Source organism: Notolepis coatsorum, assembly GCF_963971535.1.
Source record: "Notolepis coatsorum genome assembly, chromosome: 20".
Lineage (NCBI taxonomy): Eukaryota > Metazoa > Chordata > Actinopteri > Aulopiformes > Paralepididae > Notolepis > Notolepis coatsorum.
In genome coordinates, this window is record NC_140184.1 from 13390777 (window position 1) to 13412033 (window position 21257).

The 21257-nt window shown below is 41.6% G+C and overlaps 1 protein-coding gene across 1 annotated transcript in view; it reads right to left on the reverse strand.

Moving 5' to 3' along the window:
• Positions 1-21257, reverse strand: part of LOC311247310 (uncharacterized protein) — a gene marked incomplete at its 5' end in the record, with an annotated part of 63028 nt that overhangs the window by 35739 nt on the left and 6032 nt on the right. The window contains 3 exons of the mRNA XM_084337669.1: positions 9063-9173; positions 9551-9689; positions 9799-9878. Coding sequence (XP_084193795.1) covers positions 9063-9173; positions 9551-9689; positions 9799-9878 — 330 coding nt within the window. The remainder of the gene's footprint in view (positions 1-9062; positions 9174-9550; positions 9690-9798; positions 9879-21257) is intronic.

The following is a 21257-nucleotide window of genomic DNA, read 5'->3' on the forward strand; positions in this document are numbered from 1 at the left end:
GATTTTTTATAATCTACGTCGTCGATTATGTCGACTAATCGTTGCAGCCCTAGTATACACCATATTATCAATTAAGCAATGCGAATTGAAATTTGGCCCCCTTATTGTGATCCGGATATGGCGTGAAACACAAAAAAAATATTCTAACCAACATAAATGGCATAGCCATACTCCCCTATTCAATAACAATGCACTCCTTATTGGAAAACGACCTATAAGATACCCCAAATGGGAAAAGCAGGGCATACACACATTGGGAGATGTTTTCAACAAACAGGGTTTTTGTAGCTATCAAGATATACATAAAAAATGTAACCTCACCAGTTCCACATATTATTTGTACGCACAGTTATTGGATTGTTTGAAGGCTCATGGAGTCCCATTAAGGATACCAATTGAGCACCACAGATATCACAAATTCTTCTATGAAAGAGAGACATCGAGAGGCTTCGTATCTGATTTTTATCATCACTTACTAACGTCTTCGTATGGAATCCTCCCCCTAGACTCAGTCTGGAGGAGGGATATACCAGACTTGGAAATAGATTTTGATTGGCAAGAAGTCTGGGCAAACGTTCGAATTGCGTCACGTAACCCGGACCATCAACAAATTAATCTTAATTATATTCATAGGACATACCTGACTCCTATAAGATTGAACAGAATGGGACTTAAACAAGACTCCCTATGTTCCTTATGTACAAATGGGGATGAGGGTACATTTATGCACATGTATTGGGATTGCCCACCAGTTAAGATATTCTGGAAAGAAGTGTCCCAGCAATTATCAGTATTCTTATTTCTGAACATACCTGTACATCCCTCTGTATTGCTGTTGAATGATGTATTTCAGTTTGCAGCCCCTATACAGCTAAAGAGACTAGTTTTATCCGGTCTCACAGCTGCTAAAAAGCTGATAGCATCACGATGGATTCAACCGGATAAAATGTGCCGGAAGGTATGGGTTCTTACCTATCTCGATGTGATTTATCTAGAAATATCTACAGCAAGAATTTTAGGTGTCAGTGAAACCAACATTGCAATCTGGTTAGAAGTGGTGGAGAGAATAAAAGCTAGCATATGAATTGTAGTGCCTGGTTAGAAACGAATGAAAATGGATGGATTATCCAAGTGGGGGTCCGGGGGGGGTGAGCGAGCAGGAGCATATGTATGTATGGTATTAGATAGGAAGTATTAGGTATATATCTCGTAAACTACATTTATAATGATTCAAATGGTGATTTCATTGGATGTTTACTGTTAATGCTTGTGTGTCTAATTTGATGTTATGTTTAAAAAATAATTATAAAAAAAAAAAAACATTACTTTCCTAAATTAGTGAAACTAAATGTAACAAATGAACAGCTATAAATGTACTGAATTGGTATTTATTATTAAAATAATGAATACAAAACATTCAAAATAAACAGGAATCAATTCTTTGTAAACATTTAGTGCAAATAGGAATTAAAAATTCCAATATAAAATAATGTAGCAGCTGAAACTGAGAAATATTTAGGCTACGTTAAATCACAATTCACAAGTCAAGTAAACAACTTGGTAAAACATTCAAAATAAACAGGAATCAAAATTATTTGTAAACATTTAGTGCAAATAGGAATTTAAAATCCAATTAAAAATAATATAGCAGCTGAAACTAATAAAAGTTAAATCACCATTCACTAATAAACAAGTATCTTGTTAGCAACAAAATATTCAAACAGAGGCAGTCATTAACTTGTCAAAAAAAGTATTAACCACTAGAGGGGGCAGCAGTCCCTGGGGAAAATCCAAGGCCCTCTGATGTGAGACTGACTCCTATCAGTCACACACCACTCAGTGACCGGTTGTGAATAATTCTCACTTAAGCAGCAATGGCAGGTTATTTTTCATGAAAACAAGCATTTCTGCTCTCTCTGCTGTTAGCCTGTTCCTCTTCTCATCCACGATGTTGGAGACTGTGCTTAACAGCCTCTCGCTTTCTACACTAGTGCAGAAGGCACAGAGGTATTTCATGGCCATGGCAGCAAGGCCAGGAAACCGTTGCCGGTTGACTCCCCAGTACTGGTATGGGTTGTCTGAGGAAGCAATTGTCTTCTCTCTAAAAAAAAGTAGGGATGCACGATATTGATTTTTTTGACACCGATACAGATAACTTTATGCTCCTCAAGCCGATAATTATTGTATTAAATTTTCTTTTAAATGTATATATATTTTTTGATCACATTTTTTTTTCAACATGAAACAAAACATATAATACATAAAAAGACTTCCCAGGACAATAACTTAACACCAACTTAAATATATATTCCTGTAGTTTTGACCTAACCAGATTTATCATGACATGAGCGTTACTACTATATGAACAAAACAAAGCCAAGACAACAGTTTTGACTGATAGTGACCATATTTATTTTTCCAAATAAATATAATTTGAATCAGAAAATTCACAATCCGTCAATAACTTATGATACATCCGACCTGGCGGGTCACCTGCGGCATCACCACCGCTACGATGGTGTTGAGAGTAGGGATGCACCGAATGGGAAATTCTTGGCCGAAACCGATACCGAAAATAGAAAACAGTTGGCCGAAAACCGAATGCCGAAAGGCCGAAAATGATTCATAGAATAGATTTTTTTTTACCAATGTTGTGGAACATTATGATTATGGAAAAATATATGATTATGGCAAAACTTAACTTAAATAATAAATAATCACTATTATGGGTCCATAAAACATTTATTCAGCACTTCTGAATGCATACAGCACATTAATTCCATCTTTTCTCTGGCTGCCGCGGCGGACATCTGTGCTCTACTGAGCGCACCTTTCTAGTCCCCAGTTGAATGTGCTCTCTTGACTCGGCACAGTAGATGCGCGACGTGTATGCTCGAGAAAGATTATATTATCAACGACAGACAGCGTCAATATGAGAAACACTATCCCCCCCCCCCCTCTCGCTCTGAAGAATATGCATATTAGATCACTCAGTGATTAACCGCGACGGGCATATAGTAAATAAGGATGTTAAAGACGCATTTATTGGACGCGTTGCGCGCAGCCGCAGAGTTTACATAGAAACAGCGCGACTCCCGACAGCGCGACATCATCACAACAACACGCGTTAGGTTACAGGTTGCTTCTGTTTCGGTATTATATTTTCGGTGAAAAAACTCTTTCGGCCGAAAGCCGAAAGGCCATTTTTTGCCATTTTCGGCTGAAAACTTTTGGTAGCCGAAATTTCGGTGCATCCCTAGTTGTGAGCCTACGACGCTAGAAGCTAGAAGCTGCTGTGAATCCAAAGCCAGCTATTGACGAGGCGTTTGCTAAATTAAATAAGTTTGACAGAAATGACCCAAGGGCTCAAGCCGCTAGCTTTTAAGCAGTGCTTGGTGGTGCAAATTAACCTGGCTACTACGGAGCAATAAGTGGTTGCGTATTCAACCAAGGGTTCACAGTCATGAAAGGGGCTAGATTTGCAGCAGCTTTAGCTCCTCGCGCGTCGTCATAGTAGTAAACCAGACAAATCATCTCTGTCAAACGTCTTTAGTTTTGCAAACGCCTCGTCAATAGCCTAGGTACAAGCTGCGCCGGTCTGCAGACTGCAGCTGGTTTTGGATTAGCTTAGCCTTTAACTGCTCGGCGGCGTCGGATTTTAATACATCAACGTAGCGGTGGTGATGTTTCAGGTGACTTGTTGGGTTGGATGTGTTATAGCTTGTTGCCCCTTTCCCTCCTCGTGGAACTTCTGCATTTGTTACAAATAGCAAACAAACTGTTTTCCTCCGAAACTTTGAAAAAGTCCGACGACTACATCTTTGTTTACCATCTGCTGCCTCTGAATGTCATGTGACTACGTCACAGCCAAGAAAGGGAGCGCTGGATTTGTGAAAAACTCCCTCTTCCTAAACCACACGCTATCAGTCGTACCACAGTACTGGCAAAACGGGAGGAGGCTATAATAAAAACAAGCGCCCTTCATCCCAATCCACCCACACCGGATTTCTTTTAACCAAAAAATGTATTATATATTATCGGAGCTATCAATAACGTTATCAGGTTTATCGGGATGACATCATAATTGCTGATATCGGCCCGATAATTATCGTGCATCCCTAAAAAAAAGCCATGCATTTAAACAGCAGCGCTCGAGCTGCTTGCTGCACCAGGATCCCCACACTTCAAATTATTTCATAAAGCTGCTCTTGCTTGTGCTTGGTGCTTCCACCCGAGGGGCCTTTTCTGGTGGCTCTGAAGCCTCCGATGCTCCAGCTGTGGTCCTCCTCAGTTCTCCCTCAAGCTCCTTGGTCAGTGCACCTTTTGCACTCTTGACAGAGTCTGCACTTGTAAAGTATCTGAAACAATAAAATAACATTCAATTGTAGGCTGGTCAAAGTAATACAAATGAAAAAAGATCACACCTTTACCCTGATGGTTGCACATTTATCCTTATTTTAAATCTTGAATGTAGTAGTAGTGTATGTAATAATATTAATATCTAATGTGTCTAATTTTCTTCCAACTTTAAATTAACATCATGGCATCTTATCACATTGAAATTTGCACAGAGAGAGACTTTACTGTGTGTTTATATTAGTCCTCACTCAATTGTATCTGTAAACTATTGTTTTTTTTAATTGCAAAGTATTTTACAATTTCTATTTTATTTTAAGTTAGTTTTTACTTATCTGTATACATATTTCTTATCTGTATATATACATATTTCTAACAGCACAACCACAACAGACAGGAGAGAGAGATTATATAATATAATGTAATAGCCTATAATTACAGTCTTACCTGTCTTTATATCTCGGGTCCAGCAAAGTGGCAAGTGCGTACAGTGGTTCATCTTCCACAGTGCTGAAGCGTTTGTTGACAGCTTGTAGGAGGGTCGTTTATCGTTTTAATCCCAGCGTCAGGCTCGCTTTCCTTAGCCAGGAGGCGTTTGAGAACGGTGACAGCTGGAATCACATCAGCGGCAGAGGCGGTGGATGAGCTTACTTTCCTGGTTAGCTCTTCAAATGGTGCTAGAACTATCTTACTTTTATCCAGCAAGGCCCACTGGTTCGCCGTCAGTGTCGTGGGCAGTTCATGGTCAGCAACATGGCACAAAGGGCTCGCTTCTGTTCCAGAAGACTCTCCATCATATAGTAGGTGCTATTCCACCTTGTCTTGACGTCTTGTTGCAGGCGTTTAGGTGGCATTTGCAACTCGAGCTGGATGTCTTGTAGCCGTGAATATGCAAGTGGAGAATGTTTAAAATGTCCCACAATCTGTCTACCGCTTGCAACGGCATCACTCACTCCGTTGTGAGAGTAGTCCCTCGTTGATTACGAGCTGCAGTGTATGTGCAACGCAGCCTAAGCTGCGCACTCCCATGTCGTCCATGGCTTTTTTCATGTTACTGCCGTTGTCCCTCAAAATGACGTGCACTTTGGTCAATGGAATATGCCACTGATCAAGCATTCCCTTTATGGCAGTCGAAATCGAGTCGCCGGTGTGTGAACCATGAAAGTGTTTTGCTTGTAGCATCGCACTGTGAGGCGTACAACTCGTGTCCAGCCAGTGTACAGTTAAACTTAAAAGCGACATGGGGCACACGTCAGAGCTCCAGATATCTGTGGTGAAGCTCATCGCTTTTACATCTTTTAATAACTCTTCCGATATGTGTTTGCACACGTTCTTGTACAGTTCAGGCAGAGCTGTACTGTACCGTGGTTCCAGATGTTTAAGTAGGCGGCGGAAGCCCTCGTTTTCAACCACTGACAGGGGTTGCTCATCCAAAACAATGAATTCCAGAACCTTTTCTGTTATTTGTGTCGCTTTCACACTATCACGTGAAAGTTGCTCATGTCTTTGCAGTGCATCCGCCAAAGTTAACTCCATTGTCGTCGTATCGTTTATTTTTTTTCAACTCGAGGAACTCTGTGTGCTGTTTAGCATGGTGCTTGTGGAGGTGCTTGATTAAGTTGGTTGAGTTACTTGAGTTATATTTTGCAGTGATACCACCACCCCTCGAGACAATGGCTTTGCAGACATTGCAAGTAGCCGTCGGACTTGTAGGGTTAGCAAGTGTGAAATACCTCCAAACAGCTGACCCTTTCGCTCGCGCCATGCTGAATGACCGCGTGTGTTTGAAAAATCGACCGGGATGCTGTGAGGGCTTCTGCCGGGCGCCGGACGTCACACGCATAGAATTGAAGTGTGTAGTTTGTCCCCTTGTCTTTAACCTTTTTGTTTTGCTTTCAATGTGTCTTAAAAATGTTAATTGTCATCTGTACATGTATATATATATTTGTAATTAAATGTATTGAATGAAGCAAACATTTTTTTTTAAAGTCTATTAAAAAAAAATATTAATGGATCGGCCCCATTGTCACCGATACCCGATCCAGCTATTTTAGCGATATCAGCGGCCGATACCAATATTGGAGCATCCCTAGTCCTAAGACCCCATCACCCAACACCATTTGACAGAAAAACAGCCAATTGAATTGCTGCTAAATTCTGTACTGCGGCGGTATAAGCTTCATCAGCCCACTCAGCCACCTGTCGCCCTCTGGTGTCGGCTTCCGGGTGGGATACCGTTCTACCATGCCAGGGCAAAGAACCGATGCCACCTGCTTCTCTAAGCACGGCACACCTGTCCTGGGCGCGTGAATATTAAAGGCAACCAACTTGTGTTCAGCTTCTCTCTGATTGGCCGCGACCCCCCGCCCCCTTTTGCCGCTAGCCGGCAGCCAAGCGGCAGCCGTCGGTCCCACGTCCCAAATGAAATCCAAGGAGCAAGCGGCAGCGCGGGCAACCAACTTGTGTACCAACCAACTTGTGTTCAGCTGCGGCAGCAGTGGAGCGCTGCTGATTATGAAATGCGCTGAACTAGAAAGCGTAACGCTATTATGTTTCGCGTTTTTAACAACCAACTACCAGATTCACTCGTCACTGTACATCACTTCTGAAGTATAAACAAAGCCCATACAATTTTTTAGATGAATGATTGTGGATATAATATAGAAAACACATCATTATGATATTGTCAGATGGCGCAAAATACAATGGTGAGTGAGAAATATATCTCCAGTGATAAAACCCAGTGCTCTATGTCTCTATGCAGCAGCGGCCGTGCTCCGTTGTAGAAGTCCTTCAATGACAGCGCTCTCATATTTTGCGAATGCATAAACTATATCTTAAATTATGGCTATGTGTCTAATATGGCTGTCACTTATCAATGACTTCGCGACAGCCATATTAGACACTCACTGTACATCAGTGTGGAACTGTAGGCTGTAACGTTATATGTTATTTCGCCCGTGGAGGCTGCTGAAGCGCCAGCGGGGCGACGCAGTGGTTTGTCCCCGGCTTCCGTGCGCCGCCGCCGGATTGACGCAGCGGCGGCCGTGCTCCGTTGTAGATGTAGAAGCCCTTCAATGACAGCGCTCTCATATTTTGCGAATGCATAAACTATATCTTCAATTATGGCTATGTGTCTAATATGGCTGTCGCTTACCAATGACTTCGCGACAGCCATATTAGACACATAGCCATAATTTAAGATATAGTTTATGCATTCGCAAATATGAGAGCTCTGTCATTGAAGTGGGTGGTGAATATGGTATTTAGACACTAAAACACATTGATACTAACTCCTATTACTATAATACAATGCTAGAGACTGAAAAATGACATTTATAATGCATGTCACCTTTAACAATTTTCGGTGGCCGAATATTCGGTGCATCCCTACCAATTACATAATCCAACATATGTGTAAAAAACTAACATATTCCAGTTGACTGTATATTTTTTGAATGATTCGTTACGAAGAAATCAATACTTCCATTTGTATAAATTACATTAACTACCAAGGATAGTATTCCTGTCTGCGGAACCAATATTATATGACAGCCCCGCCCCCATTCGCTAACCAACCAATCAATGCTACGCAACATCCATGCAACATCTAATCTAGTTAGATTTTTGTGATAGGTACGCAACATCATCTGCAACATACTCTGCGACATCTGCAACTATGTTATGGGTCATTTTATACGAAAATACATAAACATACATTTTTTTAGATGATAATCTTGTAAATATTTTTTTTCTTTTTAAAAGACACCCTATCCAACTTTACGCTGGTGTTGGTGACAGGTATAGACCACGGGTTGTTATGGATACGTCATTCACAAAGGGGTCACGTGGTGTCGTAGTAGTAGTAAAGTCAGCTGTTCACCGGCGAGTTTCAGGTACGGTAATGAGGGGGTGAACGGGGGGAGGTCATACTTTGCTGACCGCACGCTACACAATAGTAAATCAAGCTGTGATTCGCTTTTTAATGACGGTACTATATGAACTGTTTTTAACCGCAATAAAGTAACCAAACGCAGTATCCTGGAGCAGTGATTTCTTGACAAGCGGCGCGTCTGTCAGATCGAATTATTTCCCCGGTTTAGTCTCTCGGTGACTATATAAATGTTTGGACAGTCGCCATACAGCTGGCGTCTCAAAGGCGAAACATCTTCAATTGAAATGTTCCTCAGTGCTGCGGACAACGTGGAGGTGGGGGGTCTTATTCAGAGGCCATAACAAGTAACATTTCTTTTCCGACTCATCTCATAGACTACACCAGTGAACTAAGTCAGTTTTTTTCAAAGTGTGGCTCTGCACCCACAGGTGGGTCATGGGAAGATTAACATGGTCTCCAAAATATTCACTGGAAGTATCATATGGTCCTCTCAAGTCCATTGAAAAACAGACATTTTGAATGACAACACTAGGCTAGCAGCGTAACAGTCCAAAGGCTTGGTAAATCGTGTCCAGTTTACAAAATAATCTGCCAAATCAAATTTTGGGTCGCAGGAATATTTACTCTGAAAATGTCTGATTTTTTTTTTTTTAAACCACTTAACTAGGCTACCCTTGTAGAAGTGACCAACGACACGGACCGATTATAGCAAATCCATCCACAACAATCCTACTGGTGTCTCTCCCTCGACTCCAATGTTTTTACTCTTGACTTAGGAAATACATTCGCTACTGCGCAGCGGCCCACTGACCTTCTCGGAGGAGTCCTTCAGAGCGCTGAGATCCTCGTCGTCTTCCTCCAAAATCTTCAGTGGCTTGTTGGGCATCTTCTTTCCTTTGGAGTCCACTTTGCCATCAGAGTTCTGTTGAGGAGAAGTTACACTTAAAAATGTAGGCCTCATCGAACAGACACAAACAACCCTCGAGCCGACCATGTACAGGAACGTGTCTTGCATTATATTGGTGCGGAGACAAAGGAACTTTTGAGTTTCAACGTAGCGAAAAGGCTGGACATTTTAGTATGTAGCCTATGCAGGTTTATGACACAAAGCTTAGTGTGCCAATTTTTTTAGGCACAAGCACAATTTTGCTGTATATGATGCCAAAAATTGGAAACGCACAGAGTTTGCATTTTAATGTGAAAAAGAAATCCCCATTTGCTGACAGGAAACAAAGCACCTGTTCTTTGCTTTAGCACTTTAGCTGTTAGAGAAGCCCCCCCCCCCCCCCCCCCCATCACCTGTTCTTTCCCTTTGGCTTTCTTTAGGAAATCCTCCACTGCGTCCACCGCCTGCTGGAAGCGCTTGCCCTTGTTGATCTTGATCATCTCCTCTTTGTGGGGGTGGTAGGGCTTCAGCTGCTCCACCTTGATCCACGCACTGCACAGACACAAGAGAGCGCTAGGGACATGCAACTTGGTAGGTAGGTAATTCAGAATGTATAACACAGTAGCTTGAATTGAGAATAGCTTGTGTGTTCTCTGCTTACTGGTCTTCAGTGCCAAAGAATTTCACGAAATGGCATTGTTTGCCCCTTGGTTTCTTCAGGTCCTTTGGGGGGCTGACCACCTGGGGATTAAAGAGATGGTGGATGTTTTAGTCCCAACATTAGTTTGTTTCGGTTTGAACCAAGCATCGCCTCAGTTGATTAACTCATTCAACGCCTGTCACGAGTATAGTCGGGTTAATTCGCCAACCGTTCAGCGCCAATCACGAGTATAGTCGGGTTTTGGTTGTTATTTCATTTATTAGCTCCATTCATTTTCATCCATCCATTCTGATGTTATCATTGGGAATGGGTCTGAGCTCGCAAAAGGGCAAATACCGCTGCCTAAGCCTTCCAGCTGGTATTGCACTCCATTAGAAATGGTGTAGTTTCTTTTCTGGGACGATCTGAGCCGCGGGGTTTAAATACTCAGGCGAGGTAGACCTTTACAACGATGGCATGGAACAGTAGGGATGCACCGAATGGGAAATTCTTGGCCGAAACAGATACCAAAAATAGGAAACAGTTGGCCAAAAACCGAATGCCGAAAATGAATAATAGGAATATATATATAATGTATTTTTCTTTTTTGTTCAGCTACCTGATTATGACAAAAGACATGATTATGGCAAAACTTTACTTAAATAATATTAACAATCACTATTATGGGTCCATAAAACATTTATTCAGCACTTTTGAATGCATACATACATTTCAGACTGACTGCTGAAAGATTGTACAATTGAAACATTTTCTCTTTGCATACAACAAAATGTGCATTAAAGTCAAGTGCATTTTCTTTTCTCTGTAGGATAACTACAACAAAGTGCATTCAGAACAAAGCCAAGGTGCTTAGGGATGCTTTCTGCACACACAAGAGTGAGAATAGCTTATAGCAGACTTAATGATGTTACTGTAGTGGCTACAGTAAGCATGTTATATAAAAGTACTATTTTTGTATGACAACTAATAAAGAAACTTGAACTACTGTCATAATTCACGGCGTTCTAGCCTACATGGAAGGACTGTTATATTTACTACATCTCCCGTGACTCTTAGCGGGGGATGACGTAGCTTAAGAGAGACTGGTGAGTGTGAGGAATGGAAGCGACGTTAGTGTTAAGCTAGCTAACAGTTAGCTAGCTTAACGCTAATGTTAGTTTAAAAGGTTTTTAACCGCGACGGGCATATAGTAATGGCGAGAATATAAAGCATGTTAAAGACGCATTTATTGGACGCGTTTCTCGCGGAGTTTACATAGAAACAGCGCGACTCCCGAGTCCCAAGAGGAGTCATCACATGCTGCAGAACGCAGGACTGAGGAGCTCACATTGCGGAATGACTGAAGCCGCGTTTTGATTACGTCATCACAACAACACGTTAGGTAGGTTACGAACGTGAATGAATGAAAACTTTATTTAACAGATTGCTGAATGGGTACAATACAGTACAGCTCAATACACACAATTGTTAAGGGGATGCAGACCAGAGAAAGACTTTCGTCTCGTTTACATCAGGGTCCCCCACGTAAACCTGTTCTTTGACATTCAGTGATATTTTTTCTGTGCTAAAACCATTTCGGCCCGAAAGCCGAAAGTGCCTTTTTAACCATTTTCGTCCGATAATCTTCGGTGGCCGAATATTCGGTGCATCCCTATGGAACAGTAACCCCGCCCGCCCGTTCATGTGTAACGCTCGGTAATGTGGGACGGACCTCCACGAGCAGTATTTGGAATGGCGATCAGATACTTGGATTATTTCTTTTGCATTACATCAGATACCAGGTAAGGACACTATATATAAAATCTTGCATTGATCTGATATTTCTTTCTACCCCGATTGAAGCTGTCTTTGTGTGTGTGTGGCTGTGTGCTGTTGGGTGGGAGGAGGTGGGGGGGAGCCCCGTGCTACAAGGGTCTTTTCATTCTTGCATGAGGAAGGATAATAATGATAATCTAGCGTTGATTTCAGGAAGATTCGATAATCAGGCGAAAAAATTACGTGTTTAGTGTATTCCACTAAAGGGCTATTATTAGGGATGTCCCGATACGATCACGTGATCGGCGCCGATCATGTGATTTTCAGAGGATCGGGATTTCTTTTTTCTTTTTCTTTTTTAAAATCAGCAGTCAAAAAAAAATGTATTCAACAAACCATGTTCACGTCTTAAACTCATACTGAGGCCTTAGTTTTGGTTTTAAATTATTATAATATATCATTAATTTATTTATTGTCACACAGAGCAGAAGAATTTTCCACAACAAACACATTCCCTTTAATTTACACCGTTGCACGACAGTGATGTATGCCGATTCCCTCAAGAGACCTACACTCACAACAACGCGTCGCTCCCGAAACACAGTTATCCACTGACTTGAGCAGCTAGACAAAAATGTCAGAGGTTTGGTGGAAGCAATTTAAAATAAAAAGTCAAGCCAGTCCAACAGCCACTTGCAATGTTTGCAAGGAGGACATTCCGCGTGGAGGAAAAACTCATGAAGGAGGCGTCATTGTGCTCACGGTAGGATGCAGAGTTTTTAGACTAACTTTTCACCTGGATAACGTCAATTATTTGCTGTGACTGAGGATTATCGTCGGCGTTCCAGACCAAAATGGAGCAAACCATTACGTAAGTCGAACACTGAATGTATACTAATGTGCAAACAGATATTGAAACTTTGAATATTTCTCATATGAAGCACATTTCTCAGGGTGAATAAGAGCCGCCGCGCTCGCGCCCCTCGAGGGACTATTAGGCAACAGAGGGGCTTGTCTGCTCCGCCAGTTTCTGACAAAAATGGTTCCTATTGGTTGTCAGTTAAGGCCATGGATAGGTAGGGAATTTATTTTATTTAATTTTTTCTGAAAAAGGAGGGGGAAAAAAGATAATGAACTTTTTAATGGTTTGACCTACAATGGTGCACAATCAGTGGCGAATATTCCTGGAAGCCAGGCTTCCCCAAAAATATGAACAGTAAAAAATAAAAATAAAAATATTTTTTTTATATAGTTTACAATAACAATATGTGTTATAATTTTTTTGTTGTTGAATTTTCTCCCTCTTCTCCTTCTCACTCTCTCTAACACTGTCAGACTCACTGAGACAGGGCCCGGCAGTCACTGCAGCTCAGGCAGAATAGAGAACATTTGCAGAGGGGGGAGGTGTCTTTTTCTAGCGTCCACATTGTGGTTGGTTGTGGACTCCACAACCAATTATTAGCCAATAAGATTCGAGCTTAATAAAAGGGGTTCCCACGCCTTAACATGGGGCACTCTGACAGCCAAGTAGTCTAGAGTCTTCAAATTTGCCGCTCTGGAGGCGGGCCAGTCCAGAACATTTCAACCTGACGTCCACCTAACGTGACAAACAACATCTGAACGTCATCCCCTCGCGGGCACGTTCGAATCCTCTAGTAGTAGTATCAAACATTAGCAACTTATTTTTCGCCGGCGGGACACGTGAATATTAAAGGCAACCAACTTGTGTTCAGCTTTTCGTTCAGCATTTCTCTGATTGGCCACACCGCCCTAGCACACGCCCTTATCCGCGCTGTGTGTTGTTACGCGGCAGAGAGTTACCGCGGCCGCGCATGCGCATGAGGCTCCCCCAGGTGCTCTGAGAGGTGCCTCGTTGTGTTTGCGTTGTTGGTTAATGCCATATCGCCGCATCACTTAATGCCATAACTAACAGCCTAACTAACAGCCTAACTAACTAACTAACTATTTCGCGATGGACTGATGTTATGACGTTACAAACGCGAAATAACATTATACATTATGCTCCGCGAAATAAAGAGAGCTTATTATTAATCAGTCAGCAGCCTCCACTGATGTTATGACGTTACAAACGCGAAATAACATTATACATTATGCTCCGCGAAATAAAGAGAGCTTATTATTAATCAGTCAGCAGCCTCCACTGATGTTATGACGTTACAAACGCGAAATAACATTATACATTATGCTCCGCGAAATAACATTATACATTATGCTCCGCGCTTCATTCATTTCATAATCAGTCAGCAGCCTCCACTGATGTTATTTCATTTGGGACCTCTGCCGTGTTCGCGGCAAAAGGGGGCGGGGGGTCGTGGCCAATCAGAGAAAAGCTGAACACAAGTTGGTTGCCTTTAATATTCACGCCGGCGGGACATTTACTGAGGACCAGCACAGCACACCACTGTGGATATTATGATTTAACAAATCTATCTGTCCAGGAGGAGGACCACATTATTGGCCAGGTAAGCAGCCTAAGCAGTTTCTAACTAACATCATCAGGCTAGCTTGGATGCTAACTACTAACGTTATCAGGCTAGCTTGGATGCTAACTACTAACGTTATCAGGCTAGCTTGGATGCTAACTAACGTAACCAAGCTAGCTTGGTTGTAGCTGTTTGTGTTAAATAACGAGACAGCAAGCCAGGGGCTCGAATACGCAGTCACTTATTCCTCCATAGTAGCCAGGTTAATTTGCACCACCAAGTACTGCTTAAAAGCTAGCGGTGGGTCCAAAATATATCAGATATAAATTTTAAAAAGGTACCCAGCGTTCCATTAGGGTTTCACACACACAAGCGGCAGGGTTTGAAAGCTCGGCGTTGCTAATAAACATTTTAAATCATTTTTATAAACGAGTAAAAGAATCACTGAGCTATCGCTAAAATGGCTGCTTCCGCATTTTACAGTAGGAGCGCTGTGATTGCTGGGCGCACCAGACACGTGACAATCACAGCACGTAAGTTTCACCACGGACATTCCTTTTGAGGTGTGCTGTCCTATAAATGCCAAGTAATAGTTGTTTCATGGACCAAGACCACAACAGTCTCCTCTCCTATAGTGTCAAATGTTTTATCTGCCGACAAAGCACAATACCGGTTGGTTTTTAGTAGGGATGCTCGATATTGGCTTTTTTACCGATACCGATATTGTCCAACTCTTAATTTCCAATACCAATATCAACCGATATCAACCGATACCGATATATGCAGGGTTTCCCCCCCAAAAAACGGAATAATTTCAGGTAATTAACATTACTTATTACATGGCGTTTTAACATTCGCCGAAATGCTTGATTGTGATTGGTCAATAGCGCTCGTCAGAGGTCCGTATTACTCGATAACGGACCTCTGCCGAGCAATAATGGCCGCTGTTCGCAATCAAGCCCACTGACACACACTGCAGCAGTGCAATCAGTCCACACACCTGCCGGCGATAATAATAACTTTATTTGGGCTAACAGCGGACGGAGCCACAGAACAACTGCGTCTGCATTTGATCTCGTCTTGTCGATGGCGTAAAATGAATTAGGTATATTGTTAGTAAGTTAGCCATGTAATAAGCGGGATAATGTATAGCTATACTCTGTCATTGTCGCAAAATAATTGACCTTCACTACGTTTAAAACACCTCGGCGAGGCGCCTCGGTATTCTAAACTCCGTGTCGGTCAATTATTTTGCGACAATGACCTCGTAGCTATACATTATCCCTTACATATCTCTTGTGTAATTAACACAAAATTATGCATACTTTGACAATAAATAAAATAATAATTTGTTCTTACTTGCCTGGGTAAATAAAGGTTAAATAAATGTAAAAAAACAGATAGATATTTTCCCATATCACATTTTTATGCCGATATCGGTAGGCCGATAATATCGGACATCCCTAGTTTTTAGTTCACTCATTGTTCAGGGAAACACATTGTTAATGACATTGACAGATTGTGAATTTTGTGATTGACTCAAATTATATTTATTTGGAAAAATAAATATAGTCACTTTATTTGAAGAGTCAAAACTGTTCTCTTGGCTTTGTTTTGTTCATAGTAGTAACGCCGCCGAGCCATACTGTACATGTTGACTGCTTGGTTTGACTGGCCGCCGAGCCACTGTACATGGTGACTGCTTGGCTTAAATATAAAAAAATTAAATTAAAACATAATAAATTATTATTATTTTTTTTTTAATAACTTTTTTTTTTGCATCCTCTGTTACTTTACCCACGCGACGCTATTGTGCACAATACATGGTTTCAGAGCTTATTTTGGTCAAGGAATACATATTTGGTGTTTATATAATGATTTGACCTATTGTTGACCTTCAAATGCAAGATGGCTGCCAATTTTGAGCTCCAAAAGGGATTTTTTTCAAAATCGTCACAGAGCCTTCATATTAGGCTCTAATGAAAGCTCTGCTCATGATGAGTTGAATAATATACAGTATAAGTACACAGAAGTATCTCTGAGGTCAATAAAGTCAATGTTTGTGTGTAAACAACAGTTGCTGATTTGCGGAACTGAGAATATGGTGTCCAGTTCATCCCATCACATTTTCATAATGAACCAAAAATTATTTAGCACTATAGCCTAACATAAAATAGTATTCTGTATGCAAAGCTAGCAAGGTTAGTTGCTTGAGCTGAATTTAAAGGTCAACTCAAAACAAACAATAAAATTCACTTCAAAATTTTAACAGAATCCTAGGCTACTAAATTTCATCAACACACAGTAAAGGGAACTTGACTTCGAACTCAGCTGACTGTCTAGCCCTAATCCCTGTTGGGCAATGTCCCTTTTCAGTAAAGTTTTAGTTTTTGCTAAGAGTATGGACTTTTTATCTTGACCTTGTTGCAACGCCCCTTTTTCAGTCAAGCATTTTCAGTTTAGCTCAGCCAGATTTCTGTGGAAGGGGGTACGGAAGACGACGTCCAAGCCAGGATTGGAAAGGCAAGGACAACATTCCTGCTAAACAATATCTGGAAGGCAAAAACTCACTCAGGACCAAGCTACAAATCTTCAACTCAAACGTAAAGACCACTCTACTATATGGCTCAGAATCCTGGAAAACCTTCACCACTATACAAGGTGTACCCTGCACCGCGTCTGACGGTGCTTCTATGCGGCGGGAAGCAGACGTCGCAGAGAGGGACAGCTGAACAAACAAGGGGGGGGGGGGGGGGGGGCTTCAGACAGACATTTTAGATCAGATAAATGGAGCCAGGCTTATTTTAGAACAATGAAAAGGGGCGGGGCTTATGGGCAATTAACTCGTCAAACAGCTCATATATTCGGACAGAATCAGAGAGAGAGACACACAGAGAGAGAGACACACACAGAGAAAGAGAGACACACACAGAGAGAGCCAGAGAGACACACAGAAAGACACACGCAGAGAGAGAAAGAGAGAGAGAGAGAGAGAGAGAGAGGTCACTCTTAACACTACAAAGATGAATGGAAGCTTATGCTTCTGTGTTTTGGCTGGAACAGTCTATTAGCAGTCGTTGTTAGCCCATTTATACCAGAAAGTTGACAAGAGCTCTCAACTGACCCAAGTGCCTAAGTAAAAATAGAATAACAAGTTGATGGTATTCGTAATGTTTTAATAGAAGATATTAACGGTTTGATTATGTGACACAGCCACATATGGATGGACTTGTCCAGTGGTGAAGGGGTAAAGTACCTTTTTTATGGTGGGGACAGTGATAGATAAGGAAAAGCACACCGCTGTCCTCAGGTGAGAATAATTTCCCCTAGGCAAAGGTGTAGACCGGGTCCCAATTAACAGGGAGGTATAATTGGGGTGTCAAACTCATTTTCACAGAGAGCCACGTCAGCATTATGGTTGCCCTCAAAGGGCCAAAGACAATGTGAATGTAATATAAAATAAATGTAACTACTTCTTTACATATTGTTAAATAACTGTTTATGTATTTATTACTTCTATTCTATTACTTCAAGTTACAAATATTACAGGAAAATCTTTATTTTTGTATTTGCTCTTTAACCCTGCTCAGAAAATGTCTACAATGCACTTCTGTTGAAATTGTCTATGTTTTTCTGTTCTATATTTCTTCGTAAAGATGCAAGGAGATACGGAGGTGTTACTTTCAGTCCCCCACACATCCTGCTATATGTAAAACAACAATACAACTGCCCGTTGCAACACAGGAAGCTTGTTTCCTGTTAGAAATTCTAGGCTTACATCTTTTTGTCCAGACATAGCCATGTCTGAATTCCACTATTAACATACGAAGCGCAGCTTCTTAGAAATGTCCGATTTTGGGCAGCCCCCCCACCCCCGGTATCCTGCCTGTCTCTTTGCATTCAAACCGCCTCTTTTCAGCTACACATTGTAAAATGAAGTGAGACTCTGCACAGATAATACATTTAGCTTATCAGCTTCTATCCTTGATTCAAGTAATCATTCTTTCAGTTCCAAAGTCTGGGTCATTGTTAGCTAAAATTCCACCACAATATGAATTTGCATAGATGTATACGTTATTTTTACATAAATCCTTTTGATTTATCAGGTTAAGAACCACATATTACTCTATCAATCAATGATCAGGGTATTTTTCATTTTCATTTCATTTTTATTTATTCGTACATGGAATTGTTACAGTCCAAAGTCGTGTCTTCAGTACATATAGTTCACTTAATATGATCCACTAAATCCCATGGCCGAAAGAAACAGGAAGAATAAAACTCTTATTGTACCTGCCCTAGGCTGGACAAGATATGCCTCCTAAACGGTCTAAATGGAAGTACAAGTAGTACAGGCTACAGGTGTACCGGTTCCGGTCAGCCGTACCGGTTCTGGTCAGCCCAGATCTGTTTATAGTCCCCAGAGAAACAAAGAACGAAGCAGACGCTCGTAAATCGGAGGCAGCTTCCAGGGTAAATACATACTATAAAAGATTAAAAAGGCATTTTCAGCCGAAGGGGTTTTAGCACCGAATGTCAAAGAACAGGGTTACGTAACGTTCGTAACCTAAAGTGTTGTTGTGATGACGTAATCAAAACGCGGCTACAGACTTTGCGCAACGTATAACGTGAGCAGCTTGGCAGCTCTTCCTGAGTTCTACAGCCTGTGATAACTAACTCCTCTTGGGAGTCGCGCTGTTTCTATGTAAACTCCGCGAGCAACGCATCCAATAAATGAGTCTTTAACATGCTTTATATCCTCGCAATTACTATATGCCCGTCGTGGTTAAAACCTTTTAAACTAACGTTAGCCGTTAAGCTAGCTAACAACGCTTCCGGTCCTCTTTCACTCGTCTCTCGTAAGCTACGTCATCCCCTGCTAAGAGTCACGGGAGATGTAGTAAATACAACAGTCCTTCCATAAATACATGAATTATGACAGTAACATCATTAAGTCTGCTATAAGCTATTATCCCTCTCATGTGTGTGTCTTTATGCAGATCTTTATGCAGTTTTAAAGCACCTTGGCTTTGTTCTGAATGCACTTTGTTGTAGTTATCCTACAGAGAAAAGAAAATGCACTCGACTTTAATGCACATTTTGTTGTATGCAAAGAGAAAGTTTAAATTGTACAATCTTTCAGCAATCAGTCTGGAATTAATGTATGCATTCAAAAGTGCTGAATAATGTTTTATGGGCCAATAATAGTGATTATTAATATTATTTAAGTTAAGTTTAGCCATAATCATGTATTTTGCCATAACCAGGTAGCTGGGGGAAAAATAAATACATTATATATATTTATATTAATCATTTTCGGCCTTTCGGCATTCGGTTTTCGGCCAACTGTTTCCTATTTTCGGTATCGGCCAAGAATTTCCCATTTCCCATTCATCCCTAATACATACACCGGAAATTCTACCCCATAGACACTTTGGGCAGTAGTTCTTTACCAGGCTTTATCTCACAGAGATAAAACTGGGAACGAGGTTATACCTGCCCCTAGACACATACAGTACACTGATAGACTGTTCATAGTGCAATGTAGTGCAATGTTTACCAAACCAAACAAAATGTACATACTTATTTAGCAGAAATAAACACAATTAAATGAACATAAATACATACATTTTGTATATCCATCAGTTAAATTGCATATTTAATGAGGTTCATTCAGAGGGGCAGAACTATGGTGCAACCAACACTTGTGAGCTGCTAAGAACATGTGGGACAGATGTAGCATTTTACAAAAACATATGGCTGCACTCAAACTTGCAGAGGCCATACATCCAACTAATGGGAGATAGTTTGATTACAGAAAACATTTTCTCTGCATGAACACACAACTGTAACTGTACTCAAAAATAAGGGATGTCTCAGTTCACAACTATATTGTAGGGGTGGACGGTATAAACGGTATAAATTTGCTCTGCGGTATGGATTTTGACTATACCGTGTAACCGGTAGAGCAGCTCTAAAATAGCAATGACGTCATGTAACCACAGCGCGACTATTTCAATCGCATTTGCCCCTAAAAATAGATAGAATTAGTCATAGATAATAGATATGTGCAAACTGGAAAAAGTTATTTAGGAGGCTTCGCGCAGTGGGCGTGTCAACACGCAATTGTCATTTCATAATAAACACATATCACCGCGGCGCACAGCAAGTTTCAATTTCAGTTCCTGGCATTTTTAACCAGTGGAGAAAGGTAAGAGATATCCCTATCGTTTTTCTTATATGAATTATTCAACGTTAATAAAACATACCTGGTGATCAACTACAGTTTGCTGTAAACATTATGATATGTGTGTAGTGTTATGATAACGACGGCTGCAGCGGGAGGACAGCTGCAGCAGTGGATTTGCGAATAGCATGCAGCTGCAGAGCCAGGGGCGCTTTCAGGTCTGGTCACAGGCCCGCTCAACAGCGCCCCCCCCCACCCAACGGCTGAATTGCCAATGGCTGAATTGGAGTATTGCACAGTGCAATACTCCAATTCAGCCATTGGCAATTCAGCCATTGGGTGGGGGGGCGCTGTTGAGCGGGCCGCGTGTTGCTTTTTAACAGCGGAGGAGTGCAAGAATGTGACAGTGACCATGTGACCGCGGCAGCGCGAGAGAGCGGCAGTGCGGAAATAGGCTGTCTATTGCCATTCTCTAAGACAAACGCTAACCTTAACCAGCTCCTTAACAGCGCCTAAACGTAACCGTTCTAACCTTAACCAACTCCGAAACAATGCCTAACCTTAACCTTAACCATGCCTAACCTTAACCATAGAAAGAATATTGCCATTCTCTAAGACAAACTCTAACCTTAACCAGCTCCTTAACAGTGCCTAAACTTAACAGTTCTAACCTTAACCAACTCCGAAACAATGCCTAACCTTAACCTTAACCATGCCTAACCTTAACCGGTGAAAGAATACAAGTAAAAAAAAAAACCAACGGACCGCAGGACCGCTGCGCTGCCAGGTGAGCTAAGCTTCGAATGAAAATCATGGCGGATTACGGCTACATAATGCCGCAAGCTCTGCCGCTCCGCTCTGCGGCTGCCGCGCCTGCCGCGGGGCGTGTCGCAGCCAATCAGGGAAAACGCGGAAGCACTCGGCAGCACTCCTCCGCTGTTAATAAGCAATAGGCGAGCAGGCCTGTGACTAGGGATGGGTACCTTTCACATTTGAACCGATACCGGTACCGGTACCTGTGAATCGATACCGGTACCCAACGGTACCTTTTTTCGGTACTTTAGTCTCAAGAA